Source organism: Nicotiana sylvestris, chromosome 6 (assembly GCF_000393655.2).
Source record: "Nicotiana sylvestris chromosome 6, ASM39365v2, whole genome shotgun sequence".
Taxonomy (NCBI): domain Eukaryota; kingdom Viridiplantae; phylum Streptophyta; class Magnoliopsida; order Solanales; family Solanaceae; genus Nicotiana; species Nicotiana sylvestris.
This window is the reverse complement of record NC_091062.1, coordinates 204254828-204278666: the sequence shown is the minus strand read 5'-3', so window position 1 is coordinate 204278666 and position 23839 is coordinate 204254828. Positions and strand designations below refer to the sequence as shown.

At 38.2% G+C, this 23839-nt stretch overlaps 1 protein-coding gene across 1 annotated transcript; it reads left to right on the top strand.

The window, feature by feature from the left end:
• Positions 1–21410: 21410 nt before the first annotated feature.
• On the top strand, positions 21411–22659 carry LOC104248783 (uncharacterized). The gene is made up of 2 exons (XM_009805107.2): positions 21411–21764; positions 22274–22659. Exons 1-2 carry the CDS (start codon positions 21554–21556, stop codon positions 22417–22419), a joined length of 357 nt encoding a protein of 118 aa, XP_009803409.1. The 5' UTR covers positions 21411–21553; the 3' UTR covers positions 22420–22659.
• The last annotated feature ends 1180 nt before the right edge of the window (positions 22660–23839 follow it).

The following is a 23839-nucleotide window of genomic DNA, read 5'->3' as shown; positions in this document are numbered from 1 at the left end:
GAATGAACAGACAAAATGTATTCCCTCATTATACTGGTGGGCGACCTAGAACTGAAAATGTATTCCCGCATTATACTGGTGGGCGACCTAGAACTTAAAAGTATTCCCGCATTATACTGGTGGGCGACCTAGAACTGAAAAGTATTCCCGCATTATACTGGTGGGCGACCTAGAACTGAAATGAAAAGATAAATGCATGCCCGCATTATATTGGTGGGCGACCTAGAACATGAAATGAAAACATAAATGCATTCCCGCATTATACTGGTGGGCGCCTAATTGGTAAAAAAATAATTTGAATTTGTTTCCTCGATTCTCCGAGAAAATTTTCACTTGTGGCAGAAAATTTTCTGCCCCAATTCTGGCGATCTTTCTTATGGCGTATCTTTAGGCCATCATCAACACTTTATTTTCCTGTTCAAATCAAAGAAAATTTAGTTAGTTTTTTTTTTTCGAATATGGCGAGTGGTCATGTCACTCCTGATGGGGATGATTGTCCCCTTTCCCTTATTCCTGTCCGGCGTTCTCAAAACTTGTTGGGGATGATGTTATTTGTTGGAGATAACATTCTGCTGGGGATGGTTTTTCCATTTATCCCTTCACCATTTTGTATCTCAAAAATTTCTGGAGGTTATTTTGCCGAAGATGGATTTTCCTTTCTTCCCTTCCACTTCTGTGTTGTCCGACCACCTCGGAGCTTGGTCGATATTCGGTCGGAGTACTCTGGGGATCGTCTTGGAACTTGGCTTACAATTTCCTCAACATGTAAGCCATGTTGGGGATCGTCTTGGGGATCGTTTTTCTGCTTGTTCGTTTTTTTTTTCCGGCTCTTCCCCGTACTTTCCTTGCCATTTTAGGACAGTATTATTCGGCCTGGCAATCAACGTCTTTTGCCTTATTGCCTTGTCTCTGGATTGCCCTTTTCACCTTTTATGTTGTACCATTTTGGCAACTGGTAGTAAGCTCTGAAAGACCTTTCTTAAAACATAAATTTCTAGAAAAATTCTTTTAAACAAAGAAATGAAAAGATAGAAAAATGAGAAAATCTTTCTGAACAAAAAAAATGAACTTATCTGGGTGATACAACCGATTCCAATGATCATGTTGTGCATTCCGGATTAATCAACCCAGTCTATTTGTGTCGATCAAACTTTCTGATGTCTTCACTTGCTGGGGATAAATAGGTGCCCAATTCTTCGCAAAATACGGATCTTTTCCGTCAATCTATCTTGTCGCCTTATAGTGCCCTTCGCGGGGTTTTCACTAACAAGGCTCTCTCATTTCTCACAACTCCCGTCGCCTTATGGTGCCTGTGAAGGTTTTCACCGATAAGACTCTCTCATTTTGTATTTCTCAGCTTACGTCGCCTTATGGCGCCTGTGAAGGTTTTCGCCGATAAGACTCTCTCATCTTATTTTCTCAGCTTGGGATTGGAGTGTTGCCGATAAGATTTATCTCTGCCGGGAATTCTTTTGGCTATAAATTCTTTCAATTCATGATCCTCATTCAGTCAGGGACCGACGTTTTATTCTTGGTTTTCATTTGCCTATCTTAACACCTCTCGGATACTGATCGGGAGGTCTTTTTTGGATATCAATATAGGTTTTAGAAGAAAAGGATATAAAATTCAAAATAACTTTGATGGGTAAAGTTTTACAACTCTTGGAATCAAACTCTTTTTTTTCTTTTTTTTTTCAAAATTTAGAAACATAATTTCTGCCCCAGTTTTCTTACTTGGGGATTTTTCTTTTGATTTTTTTTTCCTTTTTTTTTATTACCTTATGACCGAGCCGTGAGGCGCCTACGTATCCTCTTTGAGGAATCAGGTCGAACGTAGTTCACTGACTCCTTTGTTTTCTTGCGACCTTCAAAAAGTTTTTTTTTTCATACATTTTTTCATTAATGATTCCAAGAGAGGGGTATAAAAAGATAAGTATGGCTCAAAGGGGTAAAGCAAAGGTTAAAAGTGTTTGGATAGAAGAAAGAATTGCCTCCGTCATTTCATTATCCGATAAGCACTAAGTACAAACAAACAAATAAACAACAAAAGAAATTACACATAATATCTTTTGACTGCATCAGAATTGATAGCCATGTCGACGCATCTTCCTTCAACATCCGTCAGACGTAAAGCGCCATTGGATAATACTCTGGTCACAATATACGGCCCTTGCCAATTCGGGGCGAACTTGCCTTTTGCCTCAATCTGATGTGGGAGGATCCGTTTCAATACTTGTTGCCCTACTTCAAATTTTCTGGGGCGCACCTTCTTATTGTATGCTCTTGCCATTCTCTTTTGATACAACTGGCCATGACATACTGCTGCCAATCTTTTTTCATCCATTAAACTCAGCTGCTCTAGTCGGGTTTTGACCCATTCATCATCGTCAATCCCGGCCTCAGCGATAATTCGAAGGGAAGGAATTTCAACTTCCGCTGGTATTACTGCTTCGGTTCCGTATACCAACAAATAAGGAGTCGCACCTATTGAAGTACGAACAGTAGTGCGGTATCCTAACAACGCAAATGGTAGCTTTTCATGCCATTGTCTGGATCCTTCAATCATTTTCCTCAATATCTTCTTTATATTTTTGTTGGCTGCCTCAACTGCTCCATTCGCCTTGGGCCGATACGGGGTGGAATTACGGTGTGTAATCTTAAACTGTTCACATACTTCTCTCATCAAGTTGCTGTTAAGATTAGCACCATTGTCCGTGATTATTATTTTTGGGATCCCAAATCTACAAATGATATGGGAATGGACGAAATCCACCACTGCCTTCTTGGTTACAGACTTGAAAGTTTTGGCTTCAACCCACTTAGTGAAATAATCGATGGCTACCAGAATGAACCTGTGACCGTTCGAAGCTGCCGGCTCGATAGGCCCAATGACATCCATGCCCCATGCTACAAATGGCCATGGTGCGGACATTGTGTGCAATTCCGTTGGTGGAGAATGAATCAGATCTCCGTGTATCTGACACTGATGGCATTTTCGTACGAAACTGATACAATCATGCTCCATAGTGAGCCAATAATATCCCGCTCGCAGAATCTTCTTTGCCAACACATATCCGCTCATATGGGGCCCACAGACTCCAGCATGTACCTCTGTCATCACTATCGTGGCTTGACCTGCATCAATACATCTCAGCAATCCCAGATCTGGGGTTCTTTTGTACAACATTCCTCCACTGAGGAAAAATCCATTTGCCAGTCGTCGAATGGCTCTCTTTTGATCTCCGGTTGCCTGCTCCGGGTATATTCCCATCCTGAGGTATTCCTTGATATCATAAAACCATGGCTCGCCATCCATTTCTTCTTCTATTATGTTGCAGTAGGCATGCTGATTACGAACCTGAATATACAATGGGTCAACATGGATTTTGTCTGGATGGTGCAACATCGATGCTAAAGTGGCCAAAGCATCGGCAACCTCATTGTGAACTCTCGGGATGTGTCTGAACTCCACTGATCGAAATCGCTTGCTCAAATCGTGCAAACATTGTCGATATGGTATAAGCTTCAAATCCCGTGTTTCCCATTCACCCTGGATCTGATGTACTAGGAGGTCCGAGTCTCCCAAGACCAAGACGTCCTGAACATCCATGTCTGCAGCCAATCGTAGGCCCAAAATACATGCCTCATATTCAGCCATGTTGTTGGTACAATAGAAACGTAGCTGAGCTGTAACAGGATAGTGATGTCCTGTTTCTGAAATAAGTACTGCTCCTACTCCAACTCCTTTTGCATTAGCAGCCCCGTCAAAGAAAAGCTTCCACCCTGGTTCCTCATTCAGTTCTAACTCCTCTATATGTATCACTTCTTCATCTGGAAAATACGTCCTCAAAGGCTCGTATTCTTCATCAATAGGATTCTCAGCCAAGTGATCGGCCAATGCTTGGGCTTTCATGGCCGTCCTCGTCACATAGACAATGTCGAACTCTGTGAGTAATATCTGCCATTTTGCCAATCTTCCTGTGGGCATAGGCTTCTGGAAAATATACTTTAATGGATCCAGACGTGAAATAAGGTATGTAGTATGTGACGACAGATAATGCTTAAACTTCTGTGCTACCCAAGTTAGAGCACAACATGTCTTCTCAAGTTGAGTGTACTTATTCTCATAGACTGTAAACTTCTTGCTGAGATAATAGATGGCTTGCTCTTTTCTTCCTGTGATGTCGTGTTGACCCAACACGCAACCAAACGAATGATCCAGGACCGTTAGATAAAGGATTAATGGCCTCCCCGACTCAGGTGGAACCAATACAGGTGGATTGGATAAATAACCTTTGATCTGGTCAAATGCCTCCTGACATTCTGCCGTCCATTCTATCGCGGCATCTTTCCTCAGCAATCGAAAGATGGGTTCACAAGTTGTTGTGAGCTGAGCGATGAATCTGCTGATATAGTTCAACCTTCCCAACAGACTCATTACTTCTGTTTTGTTCCTCGGTGGCGGCAATTCCTGGATGGATTTGATCTTTGACGGATCCAACTCAATGCCTCGCCGACTGACGATAAATCCTAACAGCTTTCCAGATGGAACACCAAATGCACATTTGGCTGGGTTGAGCTTAATGTCGTACCTTCGAAGTCTTTGGAAAAACTTCCTAAGGTCTGCTACGTGGTCTTCCTGACGCTTGGATTTGATGATCACATCATCTACGTACACTTCGATCTCTTTGTGTATCATATCATGGAACACAGTAGTCATTGCTCTCATGTACGTTGCCCCAGCGTTCTTCAAACCGAATGGCATTACCCGATAACAATAAGTCCCCCATGGCGTAATGAAAGCTGTTTTCTCTGCATCTTCTTCATCCATCAAAATCTGATGATACCCAGCGTAGCAATCCACAAAGGAGCCGATTTCTCGCCCGGCGCAATTGTCGATCAAGATATGGATATTGGGCAATGGAAAGTTATCCTTTGGGCTTGCCCTGTTCAGATTACGGTAGTCGACGCATACCCTGATCTTCCCATCTTTCTTTGGTACTGGCACTACATTAGCCAACCAATCAGGATATCGAGAGACCCGAATAACCTTTGCTTGCAGCTGCTTGGTTACTTCTTCTTTAATCTTCACACTCATATCTGTCTTGAACTTCCTCAGTTTCTGCTTGACGGGAAGGCATGCCGGGTCAATGGGCAATTTGTGAACCACTAGCTTGGTGCTTAAACCCGGCATGTCGTCATACGACCATGCAAAAATATCTTTAAACTCAATGAGTGCTTTGATTAATTCTTCCCTGATGCCAGGCTCAATGTGGATGCTGATTTTGGTTTCTCGGACATTATCCGCATCCCCTAGATTTACAGCCTCGGTGTCATTCAGATTAGGCTTGGGTTTCTCTTCAAATTGGCATAGTTCTCGGTTTATTTCTTCGAAGGCTTTATCCTCATCATATTCAGACTCATCGTCATAATCGATCTCTTGTATCATTAAATCAGAGTCAGATTGATTTATTAGACTAGGTCGAAGATCCGTCGTGCATGCCATGTCATTAGAACCAGTAAAAAGAGAACTGTTCAGAAAGAGAAAAGAATAAAACAAAATTAAAATGAGACAAGAAAAGAATTTTATTAAAATGCGGGATAACAGGGTTCACACTTTTACAAGATAAAATAAGATTTGGATTACACCCTGAATAATCCGAAAAATAAGAAAGCAAAAATCAAAGCCTACTACCAGGACTCTCCCCGAGTAGGAAGAGGAGTAACCGTCCAATTGTTGGTTTTGGCCTCAGGCCCCATAAACTGTATGTCTGTTCCGCTGGAACCCTCTCCGACTTCTACCATATTGACATCAGTGAACAATCTTTCGAAGCTCTGATTCAGATCCCCGTCAATCCCAATCAATGGCCCGAGAACTTTCGGGACCGGTGACCCCTTGGCGCTTGCTCTAACAAAAGATCTTGAGAGACGTGGCACAGGTTTGGGAAGAAACCAAACTTTCTTCTTCATTTTCCGCGCTCGTTTTACATCTGCCGCAGTCGGTTTGAACCCCAACCCAAAGGTCTCCAAATTCTTGGGCAAGGAAACAGGTTGAACAATTCCCTGAAGTTCAGCTCCCAAGCCTTTTCCTGGCATAAACCCATTACCCAGCATTTCTGAAACCATCATAACCGTTGCGGAAGCTATCCTAGGATGCTGAATGATTTCACCCTCGGGGATCTTGTTTGCCGACACTGCATCAAAAATCTGGTAGACCCAGGGACCTTTGTCATCATTGGTCTCTATGAAGGGTACAATGGCGCCTCCTACGGTGCACGCAGTGTCCTCGCCGTGCAACACGACCTCTTGTCTATCCCACTCGAACTTGACCATCTGATGCAAGGTGGATGGCACTGCTTTGGCTGCATGGATCCACGGTCGTCCCAACAGAAGGTTATAAGATACCGTAGCATCTAATACCTGGAATTCCATGGTAAACTGGACTGGACCGATGGTCAACTCAAGTACAATATCCCCCACGGTGGCTGTTCCATTTCCGTCAAATCCTCGGACGCAAATGCTATTCTTTTGGATTCTTCCGTGGTCGATCATCAATTGGTTCAGGGTGGATAATGGACAAATATTGGCACTTGAGCCGTTATCCACTAATGCCCGAGTAACTGCCGAATCTTCACATTTGACAGTTAGGTAGAGAGCTTTATTATGCTCCGTGCCCTCCACTGGCAGATCATCATCTGAAAATGTTACCCTGTTCACCTCGAAAATTTTGTTGGCAATCGTTTCCAGGTGATTTACAGAAATCTCATTGGGCACATGAGCTTCATTCAGTATCTTCATCAGGGCCCGACGATGTTCATCCGAATGGATTAATAATGATAGCAGTGAGATCTGGGCCGGTGTTTTCTTCAACTGTTCGACCACGGAGTAATCCTGCACTTTCATCTTCTTTAAGAAATCCTCAGCTTCTTCTTCTGACACAGGTTTCTTTATTGCAGCTGGATTGGGTCTTCTCAACTCCGCCGGAGCAAAACACCGTCCTGATCGAGTCAGTCCCTGCGCCTCACAACTATTCTCCTCCACTTGTTGTCCCTTGTACATCACCACTGCCTTCTCATACTTCCAAGGCACAGCCTTGCTATCAATCATTGGTGTTTGGACTACTGGTTTTATGATGACCAGTTCCCTGCAGACCCCTTTCACAACAACCACGGGTGTAGATGATGCTCCCGTTATTACCAACTTGGCTGGTTCTGGTTTCCTTGTAGCGGCAGATGGATTCTTCCCCAATATCACCACTGGCTTGACATCTTCCCCCTTCAACTGTACCCCTGCTTCCTCATTGATCGATTTTTCTTTCGGAGTGGCACGGATCATCATCACTGTCTGTGAGGGTTTCTTCGGCTCCCCTCCTTCGTGCACAAGTTCGATCATGTGGGCTTCAGGGTGCTTTGGCAATGGGTTCTGGTTAATGTTGGGTGCCTCCGGTGCCTGTACCTCGATCTTGTTGGTATCAATAAGATCTTGTATTGCATGTTTCAGCCTCCAACATTTCTCGGTATCATGTCCGGGAGCTCCCGAACAATATTCACATCTTACCGAGTGATCCATATTTTGGGGTAAGGGATTTGGTAATCTAGGCTCAACAGGATTTAATAAACCCAACTGCCTCAATTTGTGGAACAAGGCAATATAAGTTTCCCCCAACTCAGTAAAAGTTCTTTGCCTCTGCAATCTTTCATTTCTGGCGGCCGGATTTCCCCTGAAACCCATCCCTGGAGGGTTCCTGTAGGCTCTTGGTGGTGGATAGGTGTTTTGTGGTGGTGGGTATGTGTTATGTGGAGGTGGGTATGTATTGTGGGGAACCGGCGCGCGCCATTGTGGGCGAACCGGAGGTTGGGTGTATGTCTGGGCTTGATGGACGGTGAAATGTTGTTCTTGTGGTTGGTAGTAGGGTTGTGGAGGGTAATTTGGAATGTGTGGGTAGTTTAGACGATGGGGTCTGGGTTGGTAATGAGGGGAAGGACCTCTAGATCTGGACCAATTGTCGGCCTCTAATGTCGTGACCTCCTCTCTCCTTTTCTTCCCTAGCGCACCTCCCGTGCCGCTCTGAATGGCCTGAGTTGTTGCCTTAATTGCCGAATAACTCAGGATCTTATTGGACTTAAGTCCCTCTTCTATCATACCTCCCATTTTCACAACTTCATTAAATGATTTGCCAACTGACGTCACCAAGTGACCAAAGTAAGTTGGCTCGAGAGTTTGTAAGAAGTAATCCACCATTTCTCCTTCTCTCATTGGGGGATCAACTCTGGCTGCCTGTTCTCTCCATCGGAACCCAAATTCTCGGAAGCTCTCTCCGGGTTTCTTCTCGAGCTTTAGCAATGTGAGACGGTCTGGGACTATCTCAAGGTTGTATTGGAAATGTCCTGCGAAAGCCTGTGCCAAGTCATCCCAGGTGTACCACCTGCTCGGATCTTGTCTTGTATACCACTCTAACGCCGACCCGCTCAAACTCTGGCCAAAGTAAGCTATTAATAGCTCATCTTTGCCCCCTGCTCCCCTCATTTTGCTACAAAAACCTCGTAGATGTGCCATAGGATCACCATGCCCTTCGTATAAATCGAACTTGGGCATTTTGAACCCTGCTGGTAATTGAACGTCAGGGAAAGGGCATAGATCCTTGTAAGCCACGCTGACCTGGTTACCTAACCCGTGTATGTTCCTGAAGGATTGCTCCAGGCTTTTAAATTTCCGCATCACCTCGTCCTGCTCTGGGCTCTTAGCCGGCTTTTCAATCTCCGCCGGGACCTCAAAGTGGGGATTATAGGTATGTGGCTCGGGTGCTTTGAATGTGAGTTCAGGGGGGTAGTATTGTGTATCGTGAGCCTGAAACAGTGGCTCACTAGATGATCTGTGCAATGGGGCTGGGGGAGGTGCCACAAAGACGGGAACATTTGGTGGAGGAGGGTTTTGAGTGGGTGGTGGAGCTTGGGAATCATAAGCCTCTCTTCCCTGATAATAGTGATGGCTTGGGAAACTTGTTGAAGGACCGGGAGAGGGGTATTCCGGCGTGTGTGTTGGTTGGAGGGTAGGAGTAACGGGTAGTTCTTGCCCCTTCTGGGCTCTAGCTAAGGCTATCTGCATTTCATTCATTTCTAGCCTCATTTTTTCCATTTTCTCCAGGGCTTCCTTCAGCATCTGATTGGCCGTTTTTTCTGACTCAACGCTGTTGTCTGACCCAGTCATGCTTTCTGGTATAGGACCTTTTGATCTTGTCTGATAATGGTACGGTGCCAGTACGCTCTAACAACTAACTGATATTGATTGGAAAAACAACAAACTTGTCAGTGTTAGAGTCTTAACAGATATTGTAATTGCACGTTAGGGGGATGCAATGCTCCTAGGCAGTTAATCATTTCTAACATGCTTTTGCTCTGACCGCATGCATCATCCCGGCTTATTTTTGCTCTGACAAATATATATTCTTCCTCTTTTTTTTCTTTTTTTCTTTTTTAATTACGGTCGAATCCTATAGAGATTGCCTACATATCGTGACCCCGCACGAATCAGACCAAGCGTAGTTCGTGCCATAAGACCAAATATTTTTTTTATTACTCAAAATAATGCTATTACAAGCCATCACAAAAAAAAATACAGACTTTATATATATATATATATATATATTTTTTTTTTGAGAATGTTTGAAGAAAAAAACATATGGGTAGACAACAGACTCGAAAAACAAACAAGTGCAAGATTGAACTAGGGATACATTAAAGCTTTGAATTTTGGTGCCCGCGAGGCATCATTCGGCCTTTCCGCGGGCTTGGGGGCCAGGCTTCTTTGCAAGCTTTTTAGTTCCTCCATGATCTGATGGACATAACCCATGATTGAGGCAAATAGGACATCACGAGGCATCTCTTCACATGTTAGGCACTTTGTGGTGATATAGCGCCCTATATCATTGATCCTACCCCTGATTCTATCCCTCTCTATGCACAGCTGTTCTATCCGTTGATTCTTTAGTCCCAATATTCGAGTATTGTCAATGAGCTGCTCTTGGAACCTCTCCATTTGTTCTTCCATCCGGGCTATCGACTCATGGCAGTGTTCTCTATATGTTCTAGCATCCTGGGCTTGTTTGAGGACCCGATTATTGAGAATGGAGTTTATCTCTCTCAATGTCGCAACACTCATTTCGTAGTCCCTTTTTACTTGCCATAGGTGCTCTCTCCGTGATGTTGTAACTGTAGCCCACCTGACCCGCATTCTTGTTATACAAGCCTGGGATCTCTCCAAGTCTTCTCGGCTTTGGCTGACTTGATTTCTCAATTCCGCTATCAACCTTTCATCAGAGCGACGTTTCTGTCGGTCGCTATCACTCTTACTGACTTGGCGAATTCGGGCTTTCAGTGCCTGGTTTTCTTTGGCTAATTTGTTCTTCTCACCCTGCTCTGAGGCTACTTGAACGTTGTTTTCAAACATAAGCCTTTCAATTTGTCGCTTCAGCTTCCCGATTTCAACCCGGTAGCCTTCCTCTCTCACTAACCAGCCCCACTGTTCCTGCGAATCATCCGTAAATTGTTGGACGTGAGCTCTTTTGGCAGGCCTCTGACGAATCTGGAACCTTTTCCCGAACCAAACATCGTATTTTGGGTCTACCTCACCCTTAGCCAGCTCTCGAACCATAGTCTTGGGTTCAAGGAATCTACATTCGTGCCACAGCTTTCTAATTTTTCCTTCGGGGAACACGACTCCTGGACTCAACTCAATGGCGTGCTTGCTTAGATCCTCATCAGTGGGAATTACCTGAAATCTTCCTAGTTGGCGCAGTACCCGATGAGGAGCATATGGTTGGATGCTACGAAGTCCCATCAAAAGAACATGACATTCCTCGGCCGCCATGTATATTACCTCAGTATCATTCAACCACCCAAATGCCCATTCAACTTGGTCGGCTGTTGTTGACCTCAATTGTGCAAGCCATGCTTCGACGCCTTCGGGAAATATGACGCCTGTCATTCGTTTCTCAAAGCCGCTAATGCAGTTTCTCTCAGTCAACCCGTGGTTCATGTATCCCACTCGGTGATGGAGGTGTTCTTGCATCCACAGCTGGAGTAACAGATTGCATCCCTGAAAGAACTTGCCTCCTTCTCGGCATATAGTTAAAGCTCGGTAGATTTCGGACAAAATCAAAGGAACCACAGTACTGTCGGTTCTTTTGATTGCAACATCGGCCATCCCTACAAGGCCTATCTCTATTTTTTTATCTTTGCGGGGACAGACCACAACTCCCAGAAATGCTGTGATAAATGCCAAAGTACGTCTTGCTTCCCACTTGATTCTGTTCCCAGTGTGAATTAATCCGAGGTTTGGTTCTTCCAAACCCTGAGGAATTCCGTACCGTTGATACAAGAATTGGAGAGTACAACATCCCTTCGACAAATCATCATTCTGTACCTTCCGACTAATGCTTAGCAAATCCAAGAACGCGTGCGGAGATACTGGTCTTGGTGAAAGTAAATACTGCCCTCTTAGTTTCCCATTCAACCCCGCATATCCGGCGACTTCCTCTAGTGTAGGTGAAAGTTCAAAGTCAGCAAAACGAAACACGTTGCGTGTTGGGTCCCAGAACGGTATTAGAGCCTCGATGATATCTGTCCTTGGCTTGATATTCAACAGATCGACAAAACCTCCCAAAACTCTTTCCACTATCTTTATACTATCCTTTCCCATATCATTCCACCACATGTGGAGTTGCGAAGGGACCTCGCTACACACTGAGAATGGTTCATTTTGACTTGTGCTCATCCTGCACATTTATTATAGTGATTAAAGAAGGAAAAACTTTTATTTGACTTAAAAACTATCTATATTCTAAAGAAATATTTTTTGGATTTTAATTTTTTTTTCTTGAAAAAAAAACTTTTAAGGAGAAAGGAAATATTTTTGAACCAATATTCTGAATTTATGAAAGAAATACTACAGAAAAAATATTTTTGAATTTTATTTTGAATATCTTTTAAACAAATAATTGGGATTTTGAGATTAAAAGGAAATATATATTTTTTTTTAAAAAAATTGAGGTCTAAAAGAAAAACTTTCTAAAGAAGTGAGTAATGTTAAATATTTTTGGATTTTTTTTGAATATGGTGAGCCGAAACCAAAGAGGTTTGCCTCTGATCTCACATCCGGTGAGAATCATACCCGCGTAGTTCAAGCTATAAACTAACTAATTTTTTTGAAAACAAACAAATTTTTCCTTTTTCTTTTATATCAAAAAAAACTATTTTCCTTTTTCATTTTTTTTTAAATAAAGCAAATTAAAATAAAAGACTTATTCCTACACACTTTCTGCTTTCTAGGCAAACCAACAATTCTAAAAGTAAAAATATATATGTTTTTTTAAAAAAAAATTCGGCAGCATTTCGACAGTACTTGGACACTGATTTTTTCTAAATTAATCAAATAACTTTCCACTTGCTATTTTTATTTTATTTTATTTTTTACACTCCCGAGACTCAGAAGCCGGTCAACATGCAAGACCGAGCAAATAAATGCACATAAAACAAATAAGATGCATCAGGATGGTCATTTTCATTTTTGGTGCACCTGTCCTAGACAGACCCAACCCCTGTGTTGAGCCTCCAAAGTCAGATGCACGTGATGCAAACAAACGTTCCTACTAGGGATCCGACATGTGGTTTTGTTATACTAGGTTCAGAACCTGGGTGTTTGTTCTAGACCTGGCTTACCCGAGCGGACAGCTCGAGCCGAGGGGGGGTAGCGTACCGGGAATACAGAAGCTTCACCGGCTTAGCAACTTGTCCGAACCTCGTTCTAAATTGGGATTTTACACTATACAGAAAAGAAGTCGTACGAAGTACACCCTTCTTCATGATTTAGAAGACTCAGAGAGGAGATGGGTTTCGGCACAGTTTATACACAGTTCATGTAATATCAAAGCGGTAAAAGCAGCATTTAGCACATTAGGCTCAAACATGTAAAAATCAGATAAAACCAAATATAACAATTTATATGAGCTCGAATTTCTAACCCTGAACCACTGGTTCTGGGTTAAGTCCCCAGCAGAGTCGCCAGAGCTGTCACACCTCCTTTTTCCGCACCGCGAGGTGCGTAGGGAGTTTTTCCAATTAAAGGACAATCAAAACGGGATTTATTTATTCATTTCAGAGTCGCCACTTGGGAGATTTAGGGTGTCCCAAGTCACCAATTTTAATCCCGGATCGAGGAAAAGAATGACTCCATATTACAATCTGCGTACCAGAAATCCGGATAAGGAATTCTGTTAACCCGGGAGAAGGTGTTAGGCATTCCCGAATTCCGTGGTTCTAGCACGGTCGCTCAACTGTTATATTCGGCTTATTTATCTGATTTTAAATACAATTATGAACCAATGTGCAAATTTAACTTTTTACCACTTTATTATTATTATTATTATTTTAAAAAAAATTGTGAACATCGTTTAAAACATGTCTTTGGATTACGTCACATGAAATGCACCCGCAATCCGGAACACATTTTTATTCAATGTTTTAAGATTTAGATTTGGGTCGCATGAAATGCGCATCCGAGTTTAAGAAGGTAAAATTGATTAAATCGCGCCTAAAGAGTCTAGCGCGTCATTATCTTTGGGGAAGGAAGTGAAATTCACTAAACAATCCATCCCAAATTCTAAAAAAAATTAAATAAATAAATGAGATTGGAGAATCCTGTAAATTTTGTATTATTTACATCTATTTATTTTTAGCGAAATCCTTCCTTATTTTAAGAATATCCTTTAATGACTACCTTTTTATTATTACTAAGTTTGTTTATAAATATAAAATCAATATCTACATTCTTGAAAATGACATATTAAATAGAAGAGAAAAACAAATATTAACAGAAAGTAATAAAATTATAATCATAAATACAACATGGAATTATCGAAAAGTAAAAAAATAAAAAAAAAAACAAAAAAAAACTAATTATCCCATAGTTGGATTAAAATTCAAATTGTTAGTAAGACTTAAGCTTATTGAAACTAATCATTTACAAATACTGAAAATTGAAAGAAATAAAAATAAAAACTTGAGTACTAAATCATATTTCTAAAAATTTAAACAATTTAACATTAACTAACTTTGTTTAATTCATCATGTCCTAATACTTGTTCGCAAACTAATTCATGTTATAACTGAAATTGACTACATGATTCTGATTAACTTATCGTTGACGAAAAACCTTATGAATAAGGAACTTAGTTAATTTTTGCCAAACTGATTCAATAACGCCATTTTTACGTTATTTCTTCTATTTTTTGTTATTAAACAGTTTTAATTAATAATCAAGCTTAAATATATTTCCTAATAATCTGGTTAAGGCGTTATTTAATATGTCGCTATAATATGCCTAGTTATGCCAAATGACAGTGATTTACAGAATAATAATACATGAATAACCTAAATACAATACAAAAAATTAAATTAAACTAAATTAAAAATTTAATTCTCCATTCTTCATTTCAGCTTACAAAATGCCAAAATTACAGTTGTGTACCTGATATTGTCAATATAAGAAGAAGAAAGTCAGCAACGTAATACGTAACACAGCAACAACAACAATAACCAGCAATAACCAGCCAACGAAAATCCCAGTGACAGTTTTGAAAAATTCAAAATAAAATCCAAGAATGCCGAAAATAACGGACAGAAACCAAGGGAAATTTTCAGATTTTTGAAAGGCTATTTAATCTTCAACCCTTAATTTCTACACCTGTATACCAGAATATTTATCAGGTGTGTACTACTTTCTCTTCTAATTTTCAACTTTTTATTTTTATTTTTCTCTTTGTATGTTTTTCTTTTCTTGAGAGTTTGAATGTTTTTTCGGAATAAATGTTCAGCTTTTTTTTTAATCTCTCTTTTTTTTCTCTGTCTGTATTTCTTCTCCCTTCTTGTGTTCAAGACTTCACATATATATATCTCATCCCATAAATCAATTAAAATCAATCCCTTTCTCTACCAAACCCATTATCTTCCCACTCATCCCCATTACATTAAATAAATATATCACACCACCCCATTATATTTTGTCCCCCATGCCTAACATAAAATAATGCAAGATTCCCTTTAAATTAAATCTTGTCCCCCCTTTATATTAAATAATCATATCACAACCCACCCCATTTCATTTTGTCCCCCATGCTTCAAATAAACAATTACAAAATGTACAATTCCTAAACTACCCCTTTCGACCTTACTGAAATTACCAAACTACCCCTGAACGTATTACAAATTTACCAAACTACCCATCAACTATAACACATCAATTAATCAAACTTAACCAAAATATAGACAATATGATCAATTTCTAACAATGTTCAAACAACAATATGAACACGGATGAACATCATAACAACAATATCATATGAACATGATTTTAACAACATTTCAACAACAAATCACATGAACACAAATTGAACAACCAAGAACAACCAAAATTTGATTGAACAATATTTTTGGCAACAACAAACCTATTTTTCGGATTTAAACAACAACAACAATCAAACAAGTATATTTAGATTCTTAAATTCAATAATATTGAACTTAAAATCAACTCTAACAACATTATAACAAACAATTCTTATATTAAACTTTAAACAAGATTATGAGACTAATTCAAGAAATAATCACAAATGGTAAACAAGAAATCAAACTATACACATTTCGGATTCAAAATCAAACAAACATAATATGAACATGAATGAAAAGATTCAACCACAATAACAAACTTTATTCAAATTTCGAATTGAACTTAAACAAAACAAATAAACATATTCAAATCACTAATCTTCAAATAATCAATTAATCTTTCTTAATTAAATCCAACAAAAAAAATATAACAAAGATACATGATCATGAATGAAATCTATATTAAACAAACAACGGATTCAAGCGATTTAAACTAAATCTAACAATATTAAACTTAAACTAACAATTACTTTTTTTGCAAAAATTAAATTAACTGAAAATCAATTAATTAAATTTTCATTTGACTCTGAAAATTAAACCAACCAAACATATAAACAAACTAAAAAAAAATTATTTCAATGATGAACAAACAAAACAAGAATTGAATCATTTATCGATTTTGGATCCGAAAAATACCAAACAAAAATATGGACGATAAATGAGATCCAAAAAACCACTAACCGGAAATGAAACGACGAACAACGACCAACCAACGACGAACTCGGACAGTGATCGACGACATCGACCAAAACTACTTCATGTATGCGAACTCGACTGGACTGAATGATGAAGACGAAATGGAAGCAACTGATGATGAAGAAGCCATAGCCATCGAGGTTTGCGAGCTCGATATGGACTGAAGCAGTAGCATCCGCTACTGCTGGACATCGGAGCTTAAAATGGACGCAGCAGCAGCTCGGACGCGAGGAGGAGCAGCGGCGACGGTGTGGAGGAGCAGCGGCGACGGTGTGAAGGAGCAGCGGCGAACGTGTGGAGAAGCAGCGGCGACGGTGTGGAGGACGACGAAGCAGTGGCTATGGCTGTTTGAACTGAAGAAGACGATGTGAGGCAGCAACTATTGCGGACGCTGAAGCAGAAGCAGCGGGTAGTCCTTGGTCGAGCTTGAGCTCGTCAATGGAGAAACAACGCTGGGACGATGGACTGTTGTGTCGTTTGTTTGTGTATGTGTGTGTGAGTGTGACGACGTGAGGGGGTGTTCGTGGTGGAGGGTGGTCGACGTTGGTGAGGGCAGCCATGGTTGTGCTTTGGAGTTTTGAGGAAGAAGAAGGAGAAATGGGGGAGGGGCGGATGCTTAGGCAATTTTTTAGGGTTTACTATTTTTTTTTTGTTTTTCTTTGTTTTATTTTTTGAAATGCAAGATAATAGGGTGTTGGGTTATGGACCGGGTTGACCCAGTTCGAAATGGACTGGGTCGTAGGGAAGATTGGGCCATTTTTTGGGCCTGTGGCTTGAAATTGAAGAAAAGGCCCAATTCCGACTTTATTTATATTTTCGCTCTCTTTTCTTCTTTTATTTTTCTAAAACTAAATTATAAAAATACTTAAACTATTATTAAGAACTAAATTAAGTTATAAAAGCGCAAATTAACTCCCAATAACAATTAACGCACAATTAAGTATTAATTAAGCATAAAATTGTATATTTGGACATTAAATGCTAAAAATGCAAACGATGCCTATTTTTGTAATTTTTATATTTTGTAAAACAAATTTAATTATTATCAATTGTAGAATTAAATCCTACATGCAAAATGCGACATATTTTTGTATTTTTTTATTAATTTAGCAAATAAACATGCACAGACAAATACAAATAATTATTCAAAATATCACAAAATATCACAAAATTGCACATCAAAGAAAAAATCATTTTATTTTTGAATTTTTTGGGAGTAATTCTCATATTGGGCAAAAATCACGTGCTTACACCCCTCATGAAGAGTGAGAATGCAGGTTAATATATAAGGTAAATACGTCAAATGGGGGTATGGTCATGCCAGATGACCCTGATCCTATTTTGAATGTTCGTACATCGTGCTAACCCTATCGCTACTGGCGAGATGTGGGTTTTGCATAGATATTGGTTATAACTTCTACTTTTATGTAGCAACATGACCTAGATTAGTACGATTGTTTCGAAAGTTTATTTACTGCTCTTTCGAGCGGGTGATGACATCTCGCCGATTCTAGATCTGAAGGAAACTAAGAAATTTGGCTAAGAAATCCCTACAGACGGCGCTAAATTGTTTGACAAAAAAAGTGTAAAACCCATTTGTCGAACTAAGTATTGATAATAAAGAACTTAAATCTTAGCCAATCATAATTAATTCCAGATCCAAGAGTGCGAAATAGAAGAAGAATAAGAACGCATAAGTTTTCTTAATATAATAATCGTATATTTGAATATGAGAGATGAGCTTACATCTAAGACTGATATACATCATAATCATGAGAGCAAGGAAGAGGAAGAGAGGTCAATGTTGATGATGAAAAGATTCCTCTTGTTTTTTTCCATCCTCCCCCTTTATCTCCCAGAATACCCCATATATATAGTTCCTTTCCCCTTTGTCCAACGGTCTTTGACCGGCGTACTTTCTTACGGCTGTACCTTTCGTCGTCTGCTCGAATACAACGTTCGTCCTATGATGTACGTTTTGCGACGACTTGTCCCCTGGCTGAGGTGCTCTTTGCTATCCTGCCCTGTGAGTATGATTACAGCTTGGTCGACCCCTTATCGTTCCTCTTAAGGACGACCACTCTAGTCAGATTTTGACCCATATACTAACATTATCTAATAAATTAGGGAACTCAAAAATTTGTGGTTAATGTAACCCCCACCTCCATCCAGGGGCACCGTGTGACCTAAAGTCAAAGTTTAATATAAGGCCTAATTTTTAAAAGAAAGTTATGATATATATATATATATATATATATATATATATTTTCTATCTTCTCGAGATACAAAGTTATTAATAATTCCTTTATAATCGATTTTCTCTAATAATTCCTTTCAATTTATAATATAGCCAGCCCATTTAATCTATCTTGAGACATTGTTAATCTCAAATAGAATTTTATCAATTATAATCTTGAAAATTTTCTTTCCTTTGAGGCAACCGCTATAGAAAAATTCTTGTTTTGTATGAAAAGTATTAAATATTACTTTTAAAAATAACTAAAAAACCTATTATTTCTAAAAAAAAATGGGGCCCCAAAGGCAAAAGCCTTACTTGGAAGTTGGAACAACATTAGAGCCACCTCCCCCCTCCCCCCTCCCCCCTAAAAAAAAAAGAAAAAGAAAAAAAGAGAAGGATATTCCATTAGTAATGAAAAAAGGGGTGGAGGGGATCCGTATATGTTGTTCAGGTCGATTAGAAGGTACATAAATAGCTAGAACTGAATATAGGAAGTATGAAAAAATATCTCGTAATTTATTTAAACAGAAAATAGATTATGCTCCTGCGGAAGTATCTACTCGTTATGGAATCTCAGGTGTAAAAGTGTGGATTTCATATAGTAAAAAAAAGGATGTGGTATATTCGAAACGTACGGAATATAGTAAATATCGTAAAGACAAATATAGTAAGGGTTGCAAACCGGGACGATACACAACTTCGTTTTGAAAGATATGTCACTAAAAGTTGTAGAGAGAAAAGAAAAAAAGGGAGAATTTCACATAAGAACAACTGAGCTTCCCATTTTTCAATTTTATAGCCCATATTTTAATTTACAACCAACTAGCCCAAAAATAATAGGCTAAGATTTAACATCCAACTCCAATAGGTTCTCAAAATTACCATTTAATTTTTAAAAAAGATTGATCAAGCTTTTAAATTAATTTTTGAATCAGTAACTGTGACTCAAATATTAGTTTAACAAACCAAATTCATTTGGGTGGCGAAAATTAGATTTTTAACAGCTTAAAGATGTGGGTTTAAATTTCGAATTTGATTTTGTGAGAAATTTGGAGTGAGTGTTATTTATACTTGTTAGAAATAGTATAAGGAGGTTGTATATAAAATTTGAAGTCATTTAATGGAGATTTGGACTGGTTTTGAACAAGAATTGCAACTGAAAATCGTCGAACAAATTCGTCTACAGACGTTTGTATAAAGGTGTATAAAAGTGTATAATAATATATAAGGTGTGTTTATACACTCATATACACTATTATACAAGATTATACATGATTATACAAAAAAACTGACTTCGCTTTCTTCCTTGCGTTTTTTCTGAAATTTAACTCAAATCTTGCACAAATCTACTCCAAATTACTTCAAATTTAAACTTTGAACTCCTTTTGATATTTTCAATCAATTGGAATAACACCCAATCCAAACAACTAAGAATTACAAGAAATTCTATTTTCTAAAGCAAAGCTTTGAATGTCCTTTAATGGTGGACTTCTACTCTTCAATTTTTTACATTGCAACCAGGTGATACAGGGGGAGAAGCACTAATGGCGGACGACCCCTTGAAGCATATATATGTAAAAAATGTGAGAAGAAGAGAGAGTAAAAGCAATGGTTGTGAGAACACAGATTTAACTCCATAACTTTTAGAAGCAATGGTTGTAAGAACACAGATTTTGAATTTGCAAGAGCTAATATTTTCAAAATATTTACAATATGGACTAAATAGGGTAAAACTAAAAAATATGAGCTTCTTGTAATTATTTCAAGAAAAAAAACCCATTCCATGACACAACGTAGAGTCCTTCTCGTGACAAGTACATGATTGGCTAGACTTTGCTTGCACATGCTCCGAAGTAGTACTAGTTTTGTAAAGAGAGAAAACTTCCACGTCTCTAACTCTCTTTCTTTTTCCCTTGAGCTATGCGCACATCGGCACAACGTCATGAATCTTTTTACTTCATTAAACACACATGTACGCTAATTAAACACACAAAGGCTGGCCTTGTGTGGGGACTGTCTAGACAACCTTAACTGAACGCCAACTTTACACAACTTAAAGTTTGACCATCCTTCTCCACCTTATAATTTCTTCTCTCTTTCCCCTGTCCCGCGGCGCACTATTGAAAGCGAAAAAACAAAAACCAAACCAGAATATGATTAAATTCATTCCACCACTTTCCTTTTTTACACTAGGGTCGTTTGGTTCAAAATATACCAAAATTATAATTTTGGAATTAAAATCAGGACTATAACTTTGACTCTTTGAGTAACTTATCCCATCTTCTATCAAGACTTTTGTATATAAATAATACCGGCTTTACACGAGATAAATTTTTAATCCCAAAATTTATATTAAGATAACCTACCTAATTCCTTGAACCATGGCAGTATAGGGTGCTTTTATATTAGTATATAATTTAACTTATTGTAACAGCTTAGTTGCTACTTCCTCCGTTTACTTTTAATCGTCAAGTATTTTAAAAATAAATTTTTATTTTTACTTGTCACTTTTCGCGAGAAAAATAATTTATTTTTTCTATTTTGCTTTTAGTATTAATTACTCATTCCAAATTATTTTTCAAATCCATAAAAGACTATGCACTAATTAATATAAGTATCATGCTAAATTATACACTTTTTTATTATTTTTAAGAGATGTGCAAAATTAATAATGGACAAGTAAAAATGAACGGCGGGAGTACTATTTATACTAATAAAGTGACATGATTGTATAAGTATGTTGTACGCGGCTACGCCATCACATTGCACTAATAATCCGTACTATATATTGTGTATATAGGAGTATATACAGACTTCCCACCTACTCTGTCCTTCAGCCTCATTTAACGATTGACGGCAACAAGTAGTAGTGCATCAATTTCAAATTAGCTGGAGCCGGCTAATACGAAAATCATCAATTTCCATATATTACTGAACGATTATAAGAGATCTTCAACAGCTGAACTCTTTTTAATTCAATTACACTGTTGACCATCCATTCTCGTCTTTCTTCAATTCTCCGACTGAACTCTTTTTCCGTCTTCTCGAGCGGACGATCTATCGGAAACAGCCTCAGTGTCTGCATATACACTGTCCTCTCCAGACCAAACTTGTAGGATTTATGGTCCGTTGTTGTTGTACAATTATGTCAAGCTTGATGGGCTCAAATGGTTTGGTCTTGGCAACAGCCATGGCTGTCTCTGCCGGCACTGTGCTTCTTTTTGATCTTCTTCAGGAAAAGTATTTGTCAACTATTCAGTTTGAACTTACAAACAATAAACAAGAATATTCCCCACATGGAGAGCATATTCTAAAGTCTTGTTTATCTTCAGGTACTATATCTTCTTGGAACACTACCGTTTGGCTATAGAATTTGCCAAAATATATTTAGAATTTTTTTTTTGGCAAATACATATTTGGCCACAGATTTTATCTATATTTTGGCAAATTCCCAAATTCCAAAACCAGCTAGTTTTGACACAAAATATCACTATTACATCTTTTTTAAAATTGCCCAAGCTTTTGTATTTTATAAAAAAACTTACCATTTATTATTTTGTAATAATGTTGTTTCGTCTTCTCGGTCTTCTGATAGCATATTATGTAGTTCATTATAAAAATGATAACTTTGTACCAAATTTATTTATGTTTCGGACTATGATTTGCGATAATATAATGAATGTTATTGATAAAAGTACTTTTGGTTATGTGTGATAGTTTTTAGAACTTGTGGGTATAAGTCCTTTTTTTTTTTTTTATAAAAAAAAAAAAGTGAAATATGTTTTGAAGCTAGGTTGATTTTTTTTATCTCTATTTGCATGTGACACTTCTCATATCACAGGTGAAAAGAACAAAGATTTGAGGAAGAAGAAGAGAGTTCATTTTGCAGCTAATGTGAAAGATTCAAATGGAAATGGCGAGGAATATAGAAGGGAATTTAATTATAGCAAAGTTCTTAGTAATTCTTGTGGTATGCCAGAATCGTAGAACTTTGTACACTGGGATTCTCAAGAATGGGGTGCATGGACTTCACTCATTGATCAGTAAAAAAAAAAGGAAATATTAAATAAATAAAAAATAGAAATTGAGAGAGGAAGATTTTAGGCTCTCCCAATTTGGTTGTAAATAAATCTTGATGTATGAACATTACTTTAGAATATGAATATCTAGTCGATTGTTTTCTGCCAATGAAATTAACAACATTTAATTTATTACTTGAACCATCAATTTTGAGTTCTCCCTTTAGAGTTGATCAGTTGAATCATATAACACTTGTATTTTATCTAAAATCCAATTTCTGCTATTCTAAAGTAGTATTTTTTTCTAACAGAATGATCTATAGTAGTATGATAAAAAAAAATTCCAAGATACTTGCTCGCAAGGGCGGCTCTAGGTAAGGACAAGTAAAGTTCGTTAAAATAGCACGGACTGAGCTGTTTTCGGATTGGTTATTAAAAAATAGTCAGCGTTTGTAAAATCATTGAAAAATAATCACTATTTTGCTACAACAGGGACCGATCCAACATAATATATTGGAGATCGATGCACCTGTATATGAACTTCCAGCATATTATGCTGGAACTCCAATACACGGAAAGTTCCAACATAATATATTGGAAATTGAAGCACCCGTGTATGAACTTCCAACAGATTATACTAGACATGTATATTATACTGGAACTCTTGTATATTATGCTGAAGTTCCAGTATACTTGGAACTCCATTATAATATGTTGGAGTTCCAGCATCAGTATATTATGCCGGAGTATTTTCCGGATTTTGAATAGTATTTTCGTTCAGATTTATCTTTATATAAAAAATGGTTAAATTTCGATTACTTTTAAAATTATGACTATTTTTGAATAACCAATTGTAAATTTGACTATTTTTGAATTTCTCCCATAAAGTTCTTGCCTTAGGCCCGTCAAATACATAAGGCCCCAAAATGGAGCAGTACTTTATATTTATAATATATATGTAATTTATATTATTACAATTATCAATAAAATATTTTCGATTTTAATATTTTTTTTAAATTTGGTAGAGATAAGATTGAATAAGTTAATAGAATAAACTTTTCTCTAACTAAATTAAATTATATATTTATCTTCTCATCAATTCTATTTTTTTTATGTATAGTCTTTTTTCATATTTTTCTTTATTTTACTTTCTAATTTCAACTCAGATTCTCTAAGCGCTGGGCTAGCCCGTTTTGATAGCTCGACTAATCTCCTTACCAGATGAATCGCTTCCGTAGTCGAATGCTCCGGCATGAATCCAAACTGATACTCAAAAATAAACACGCACCTCCTCACTCTGGCCTCCACCACCCTCTCCTAAACCTTGATAGTGTGGCTCAACAACTTGATACCTCTTTAATTATTGCAATTTTGGATATCACCATTTT

What these genes read in the sequence shown, in the direction of transcription:
- LOC104248783 (XM_009805107.2), top strand. Translation starts at nt 21,554, where the DNA reads ATGGTCCGTTGTTGTTGTACAATTATGTCAAGCTTGATGGGCTCAAAT. An exon ending in AAAGTCTTGTTTATCTTCAG is followed by an intron (nt 21,765 to 22,273) that starts GTACTATATCTT and finishes CTCATATCACAG; the next exon opens with GTGAAAAGAACAAAGATTTG.